Here is an 8,000-nt window from a genome sequence, read left to right as displayed (position 1 = left end):
TTTCTTTTGTAAATACCTGGTAATGGAATTCCTGGGTTTGTATAGGTCATATGTTTATCTCCGTAAGAAACTGCAAAACTTTTCTCATGTTCACTACAAGTGAATACTGAATCTATTTAATCTGTGTAACTAAAATAAAAATAAATGTGGGGATTATGATTTTACACTCCCATCAGCAATGTGGTAGAATTCCAGTTGCTCAAAATGAAAGATATTTTTGCTAGATATACAGATATATTCTTTCAGCATTATGGAATTAATTTCGCTGGATTCTGACTTATGTTGTTGCTGTTGATAAGTTAGCAGTTTGTTACTTCCTTGAAGATTACCTGTCTTTTCTCTTTGACTGCCTTTTGATTTTGACATTCTATAGTTTTAGAGATTTTTTTTCTTTTGAGGTTTCATGAATCTTTGAATTGTTGTTGTTATCCAGTTCTTATCCATCATCTCCTTTAATATTGTCTCTCTCTTATTACCTTGCTCCTTCTTCCCTAACCTCCCATTAGATGTATGTTAGATCTTATCTACAATGTTCTCTTTCCATTTTGACCTCTTTTTCACTTTGTCTATGTCTTAAGTTACAATCTAGGTAATTTCATCAGTTCTATTTACCATGTCAGTTATTTCTCTCTACTCCTCTTAAACTCATCCATTGAGGGATTTTTTTGGTGTTTGTTTGTTTTATTTTTTTCAACTTATGAAATATACACAGTGAAAAGTACACCAAAGTATATATGAACCATTTAATACAGTTATTTTTTTAATAAAGATTTTATTTATTCATGAGAGGCAGAGACATAGGCAGAGGGAGAAGCAGGCTCCCTCCAGGAGGGGGTGGGGAACCTGATGCAGGACCTGATCTCAGGACTCCGGATCATGTCCTGAGCCAAAGGCAGATGCTCAACCACTGAGCCACCCAGGTGCCCCTAATACCCTTATTATAAAGATAATACCATGTAGTCTGGTCAACAAATAGAACATTACTAATTCTAATTTCTCCTCAGGATTTTATTAATTATATCAATGATCAAATATCAATTATATTAGATATTTATAACTTATTAATTGTATCAAATGTGTATAACACACTTTTTCTATAACCATAATTCTCACACTTATTTTCATGTTAATTACACAGCTAAATAGATTCAGTGTTTACTTTTAGTTTTCACGTAAAAGTTATGTCTTTCTAATACCTAATTTTATTAATGATTCATCAAAAAGCATTAGGTACAGATTGGGGGAGCGGAGGCAAGATGGCAGAAGAGTAGGGGTCCTTGTTTCAGCTGGTCCCCCAAACTTTCAAATCATCCTGAACACCTATGAATTCAGCCTGACATGTAAAGAAAGAACAGCTGGAATGCTATGAGAGAAGAGTGATCGCTTCTTACAAGGTAGGAATGCAGAGAAGAGAAATGGAGGGGATATATCAGAAGATAAACAGCAGGGGAAGGGAGCCTATGTGAGCTGGACAGGAATGCAATACAGCACACAGTCAGGACCTTTAGAAATCTACTCCTGAGAGAGTCTTTCCTGCCTGGGAAATGCTCAGTGGTGAAATAGAGTAGAATTACAGGGAGGGGAGTGAAGTCTCAATATTCCTAGAGACACAAAGAATAGGGACATCTGGAAGAAAGCTCAACTTGTGCCATAAACCACAAACTGAAGTTGGGTTGCTGACAATGCCATCCTAGGTCCTGGTAAAGGACTGGAACACAGCAACCCTCCAGAGGCATCTGGAAGAGGTGGAGTGGGTGTGCACTCTAGTGGCTAAACCCTCTGTTCCAGGGCCTGGCAGCAGACAGAAGCAGGCTATCCCCCATTCCATCCAGGAGAGGTGGAGCCAGTGAGAACACAAGACAGCGAAAGCTCTTCTGCCACCCAGCACCCTTCCAATTGTATGAATCAGTGTCCCCATGCTTGCCCCATGAAGATCTGAGCCAGTGTTCACTAAAAGACTGTGGTTCGGTATGCACTGGGAGCTCATAGCTCCAGGGCTAGAGGTCTGGCCACTGCCATTTTTTTTTTCTCCTTTCATCCTGGAGAGGCACAGCCTTCAGGGAACAGGGACCTCATAGGGCAAATAGCTTATACTGAGCCCAGCCACCTAACAGGGGGCAGGGCATCTCCATCCAAACTCAGACACCTGAGAATCAGTGCAGCAGTACTGCTGATTTCTTCCCCAGAAGAACTGCTGGAAGAAAAGGAGAATAGCAAGTTTACTGACCAAGCAGCACTGGAAAGCTCCAGAACTGATGGAAAATAGTATATAGAACTTGAGGGTTTTTTTCCTTACGATTCATTTATCTTTCAGCTTAAAATTCTCCAATATTCTTTCTTTTTTCCTGCCTTGACTACAATATTTTAAAAAACAAAGTTGATAAAGTTTTAAGGTTTTTCTTTTTGACTTTCATATTTTTACAATTACATGTCATATATTCATTTTTGGCTTCCTTTCAATGTATTTAATATAATTTTTGTAGATATATATAAGTTTTGGGGGTTTTTTTGTTTTTATTTTTTTAAGTAATTTTGGAATCAAGTACCTTCTAACATTAAACCAAAATACACTCAGAACCAAGTGCAGTCCCATGTTAGTCTACTTTGTGAGATTATATTCTCTTCCTTCCCATTCCGCCCCCCTCTTTTGTCTTGTTTTTGTTTTCTTTGTTGCTGTTGTTTATGTAAGTTTTGCTTGTTTATATAAATTTGGAATTTAGCACCTTCTAAGATACAGAACAAAATACACTCAGAACCAAGAGGATCACTGTCTTAGTCCACTCTGCGAGCCTATATTCTCTCTTCCTGACCACTTCCTCCCCCACCTTTTTTATTAAAAAAATTTTATTGTTTTTTAAGTTTGTTTTTCACTTTCATGGTCTCCCTTTTCTTTTTCTTTTATTTTCTGGTCCCTGACCTCTTCAGAACTGTATTTTAGTTGGGTCATGGTTGATATTTTTGACTCTGCTCACTCATACAGCCATTCTGCACTGGGCAAAATGACTAGAAGGAAGAATTCACCACAAAAGAAAGAACCAGAAATAATACTCTGCCACAGATCTGATGAATATGGATTTTAAGTAAGATATCAGAGATATAATTCAGAATTACAATGATAAAATTACTGGTGACTCTTGAAAAAAGCATAAGCCTCTAGAGATTCTCTTACTGCAGAATTGAGATCTAATCAGGCTGAAATTAAAAATACTTTAACGGAGATGCAGTCCAAACTGGATCTCTCTGGATGCTCTGGGACACCTGGGTGACTCAGTGGATGAGGTTCTGCCTTCAGCTCAGGGTGTTATCTTAACATCCTGGGATTGTATCCCACATCAGGCTCCTTGCAGGGAGCCTGCTTCTCTCTCTGCCTCTCTCTCTCTGTGTCTTTCATGAAGAAATAAATAAAATATTTTAAAAATATAAAATGAAAAAATAAATAAAATGGATGCTCTAACAGTTACAGTTAATGAGGCAGAAGAGAGTGGGTGACATAGAAGACAAGTTGATAGAGGAAGGAAGCTGAGGAAAAAAGAGAAAAACAGTTAAAAGGCCACAAGGAAAGGCTCCAGGAATTAAGTGATAGTTTGAGAAAGAATAATATCTTACTGGGATTCCAGAGGATGGAGAGAGAGAGAGAGAGAGAGAGAGAGAGAGAGAGAGAGAGAGAATATGAATCAGAAAGTATGTTTGAACAAATCGTAGCTGAAATGTTCCCTAATCTGGGGAAGGAGACAGGCATTTACATCCAAGAGATAGAGAGGACCTCCCCCCAAATCAATCAAAACCAATAAATACCCCAACATATAATAGAGAAGCTTGTAGATTTCAGAGATAAAGAGAACATCCTAAAAGCAGTTTGAGACAAGATTCCTAATTTATATTGGGAGAAATATCAGATTAACAGCAGACCTATCCACAGGCCAGAAAAGGCTGGCATGATATATTCAGAGTACTAAATGAGAAAAACAGGCAGCCAAGAATACGTTACCCAGCAAGACTGTCATTCAGAATAGAAGGAGAGATAAAGACCTTCCAGGATAGACAGAAACTGAAGGAATGTGTGACCACCAAAACAGCTCTACAAGAAATATTAAGGGGGGCCCTGTAAGCAAAGAGGAAACCCAAAGAAACAATCTGCAGAAACAGGGACTGTATAGGTAATACTATGATACTAAATTCTATCTGTCAGTAGTTACTCTGAACATGAATGAGCTACATGATCCAATCAAAAGACACAGGGTATCAGACTGGATAAAAAAGCAAGACCCATTTATATGCTGCCACAAGAGACTCATTTTAGACCTAATGACACCTTCAGATTAAAAATGAGGGAATGGAGAACAATTTACCATACAAATGGTCCTCAGAAGAAAGCTGGGCTAGCAGTCCTCTTATCAGATAAATTAGATTTTAAACCAAAGACTATAAAAAGACATGGATAGGGACACTATATCATACTTGAGGGTCTAGCCAAAAAGAAGGCCTAACAATTATTAATATCTATGCCCCTAGTGTGGGAGCAGCCAATTATATCAATTAATAATCAAAGTAAAGAGATATATAGATAATCATACATTAATACTAGGAGACTTCAACACAGAACTCTCAGCAAAAGGAAATCTTCTAAAAGAAGATCACCAAAGAAATGGCTTTGAATGATACACTGGACCAAATGGTTTCACAGATACATACAGAACATTCCATCCTAATGCAACTGAGTACACATTCTTCTGAAGTGCACATGGAACTTTCTCCAGAATAGACGACACACTGGGTCACAAATTAGGTCTCAACTGATACCAAAAGATGGGGATTATCCTCTGCGTATTTTCAGACCACAATGCTTTGAAACTAGAATACAATCACAAAATGAAATTTGGAAGGAACTCAAACACTTGGAGGTTAAAGAGCATCTTACTGAAAGATGAATGGGTCAACCAGGAAATTAGAGAAGAATTAAAAAGATTCGTGGAAACTAATGAAATGAAAACACAACAGTTCAAAATCTTTGAGATACAGCAAAGGTGATCCTGAGAGGGAAATACATCTCCATAAAGCCTCCTTCAAAAGATTGGAAAAAATCTCAAATACACAAGTTTACTTTATACCTAAAAGAACTAGAGAAAGAACAGCAAATAAAACCTAAACCAAGCAGGTGAATGGAAATAACAAAGATTAGAGCAGAACTCAGTGAAATAGAGACCAGAAGAACTGTAGTACAAACAGATCAATGAAACCAGGAGCTGGTTCTTTGAAAGAATTAATAAGATAGATAAACCGTTAGCCAGACTCATTAAAAAGGAAAAACAACTCAAAAACCATGAATAAAAGAGGAGAAATCACAACCAATAACTGAAACTAAAGCTGTTTCAGAGGATGAGGCCAGCATTACCTTGATCCCAAAACCAGACAAAGTCCCAACCAAAAAGAATTACAGACCAATATCCCTGATGAACATGGATGCCAAAATACTTGCCAATATAATAGCCAACAGTTCATCAAGAGGATTATTCATTATTCACCATGACCAAGTGGGTTATCCCTGGTATGTAAGAGTGGTTCAACATTCGTAAAACAATCAACATCATAGATTGTGTCAATAAAAGAAAAGACAAGAACCCTATGATCCTCTCAGTTGACACAGAGGAAGCATTTGACAAAATACAGCATCTATTCCTGATTAAAGCTCTTCAAAGTGTAGGGATAGAGGGAAAATATCTTAATATCATAAAAGCCATCTACAAAAAGCCCACAGTGAATATCATTCTCAATGGGGAAAAACTGAGAACTTTTCCCTGATGAAGGTCAGGAACACGACAAGGATGCCCACTCTCACTGTTGTTCAACATAGTATTAGACGTCCTAGCCTCAGCAATCAGACAAACAGAAAGAAATAAAAGGCATTCAAATTGGCAAAGAAAGTCAAACTCTCCCTCTTTACAAATGACATGATACTGTATATGGAAAACCCAAGACTCCACCCCAAAATTGCTCAGACCATAAAGCAATTCAGCAATGTGGCAGGATACAAAATCAATGCACAGAAATCAGTTGCATTTCTATACACTAACAATGAGACTGATGAGAGAGAAATTAAGGAATCAGTCCCATTTACAATTGCATCCAAAAGCATAAGATACCTGTGAATAAACCTAACCAAAGAGGTAAAGGATATACACCCTAAAAACTACAGGACACTTATGAAAGAAATCGAGGAAGACACAAAGAGGCGGAAGACCGTTCCAGGCTCATGGACTAGAAGAATAAATATTGTGACATTTTATGTCACAATAATATTGTGAAATTGCTACCCAGGGCAATTTACATGTTCAATGCAATCCCTATCAAAATACCATGGACTTTCTTCACAGAGTTGCAACAAATAATCCTAAGATTTGTGTGGAGCCAGAAAAGACTGAATAACCAGAAGAATGTTGAAAAAGAAAACCAAAGCTGGGGGCATCACAATGCCTGACTTCAAGCTGTATCACAAAGCTGTGCTAATCAAGACAGTGTGGTACTGGCACAAAAACAGACACATAGATCGATGGAATAGTATAGAGAACCCCAAAATGGGTCCTCAACTCTATGGTCAACTCATCTTCGACAAAGCAGGAAAGAATATCCACTGGAAAAAAGACAGTCTATTCAGTAAATGGTATTGGGAAGAAGAATGGACAGGCAGCCACATGCAGGAGAATGAAATTGGACCATTCTCTTACACCATACACAAAGATAAACTCAAAATGGATGAAAGATCTAAATGTGAGACAAGAATCCATCAAAATCCTAGAGAAGAACACAGGTAACAACCTTTTTGACACAATACACAATATTACTCAGCCATCAGAAAGGATGAATACCTACCATGTACTTCAACGTACATGGAACTGGAGGGTATTATGTTGAGTGAAATAAGTCAGTTGGAGAAAGACAATCATCATATGGTTTCACTCATATGTGGAATGTAAGAAATAGTGAAAGGGACTATAAGGAAAAGGAGGGAAACTGGGGGAAATTAGAGAGGAAGACAAACCATGAGAGCCTCCTAATCCTAGGAAAGAACAAAGGGTTGCAGAAAGAGAGGTGGGCATAGGATGGGGTAATTGGGTGACCAGCAGTAAGGAGGGCACTTAATGGGATGAGCAGTGGGTGTTATACTATATGTTGGCAAATTGAATTTAAATAAAATATTTTTTAAAAAGACAAGCATTAGGCACAGATGAAATGTTTTATTTTTAGAGGAACCAATATTGTCCGACATGGCTTTCAAAAATGTTCCTCAAATTAGACTTTTCTTATTCATGTGTTTTGTTTGGGCTTACACATTTCCTAGTTTCATCAAATAGAAAGTTTGCTTTTGTTTCTTATTCTCGTTTCATTTATGTGTACTTTGCAAAGATAGTAGAACTATCCTTTTTATTTCATTAGTTTCTATTTTTTAATATTTTAAATAGTGCTTAATTTACTGTCCTTACACATAAATCTTTATTGCTAGTTTTTGATCTAGAAAAATTCTTAAAAGAATAGTTGCATTAAGGAAAGAGGCATGCACATTTTAAGACTTTTGCTATGTGTTGTCAAATTACCCTCCAGAATGTGCTTTTTAATTTAAATTCAATTTAGTTAACATATCAGAATGTTTTAATTTAAAGTGCCATCAGCAGTATACAGGAAGGCAGTTCATCCTCATCTCAGACAATTCCAAGTGTTATCATTTTATGAAAAATCTGCTAGTTTCATATTTCATATTTTATATTTTGATGACAAAAGAGATTAAACATTTTCTGAGGCACATATGTATTATTTTTATTTCTTCTATAATTGTGTCTTTTTTCTATTGGTGTAAATACTAAATAAATTTTTATTCTTTAAAAATATTTAAGAATAATATGTGTGTTATACTACTGATTACATTTTTTCTCAGGTTTTTCTTTTGCCTTTCAATTTTATGTGGTAATTGTGACATCATAAGTTGCAGATTTTTATTTCTACTCTAT

The 8,000-nt window shown here is 36.7% G+C and overlaps 1 protein-coding gene across 12 annotated transcripts in view; it reads left to right on the top strand.

Annotated features, from left to right (window-relative positions):
* Positions 1–8,000, top strand: part of C6H1orf146 (chromosome 6 C1orf146 homolog) — a 58,444-nt gene that overhangs the window by 27,628 nt on the left and 22,816 nt on the right. The window contains exon 2 of one of the 12 annotated variants that reach the window (XM_038541383.1): positions 1,225–1,394. The exons of 10 other annotated variants lie outside the window; for them this stretch is intronic. Coding sequence is in view for 1 of the 2 variants with exons in the window: in XM_038541381.1 (XP_038397309.1) it covers positions 3,064–3,080 (17 nt within the window). In the remaining variant the exon portion in view is untranslated. Of the gene's footprint in view, positions 1–1,224; positions 1,395–3,054; positions 3,081–8,000 lie in introns of those variants that run through there. One more of the 12 variants, XM_038541381.1, reaches the window with a different exon arrangement.

Source organism: Canis lupus, chromosome 6, assembly GCF_011100685.1.
Source record: "Canis lupus familiaris isolate Mischka breed German Shepherd chromosome 6, alternate assembly UU_Cfam_GSD_1.0, whole genome shotgun sequence".
Classification (NCBI taxonomy): domain Eukaryota; kingdom Metazoa; phylum Chordata; class Mammalia; order Carnivora; family Canidae; genus Canis; species Canis lupus.
Note: the sequence above shows the minus strand (reverse complement) of the source record. Positions and strands in the feature narration are given on the sequence as shown.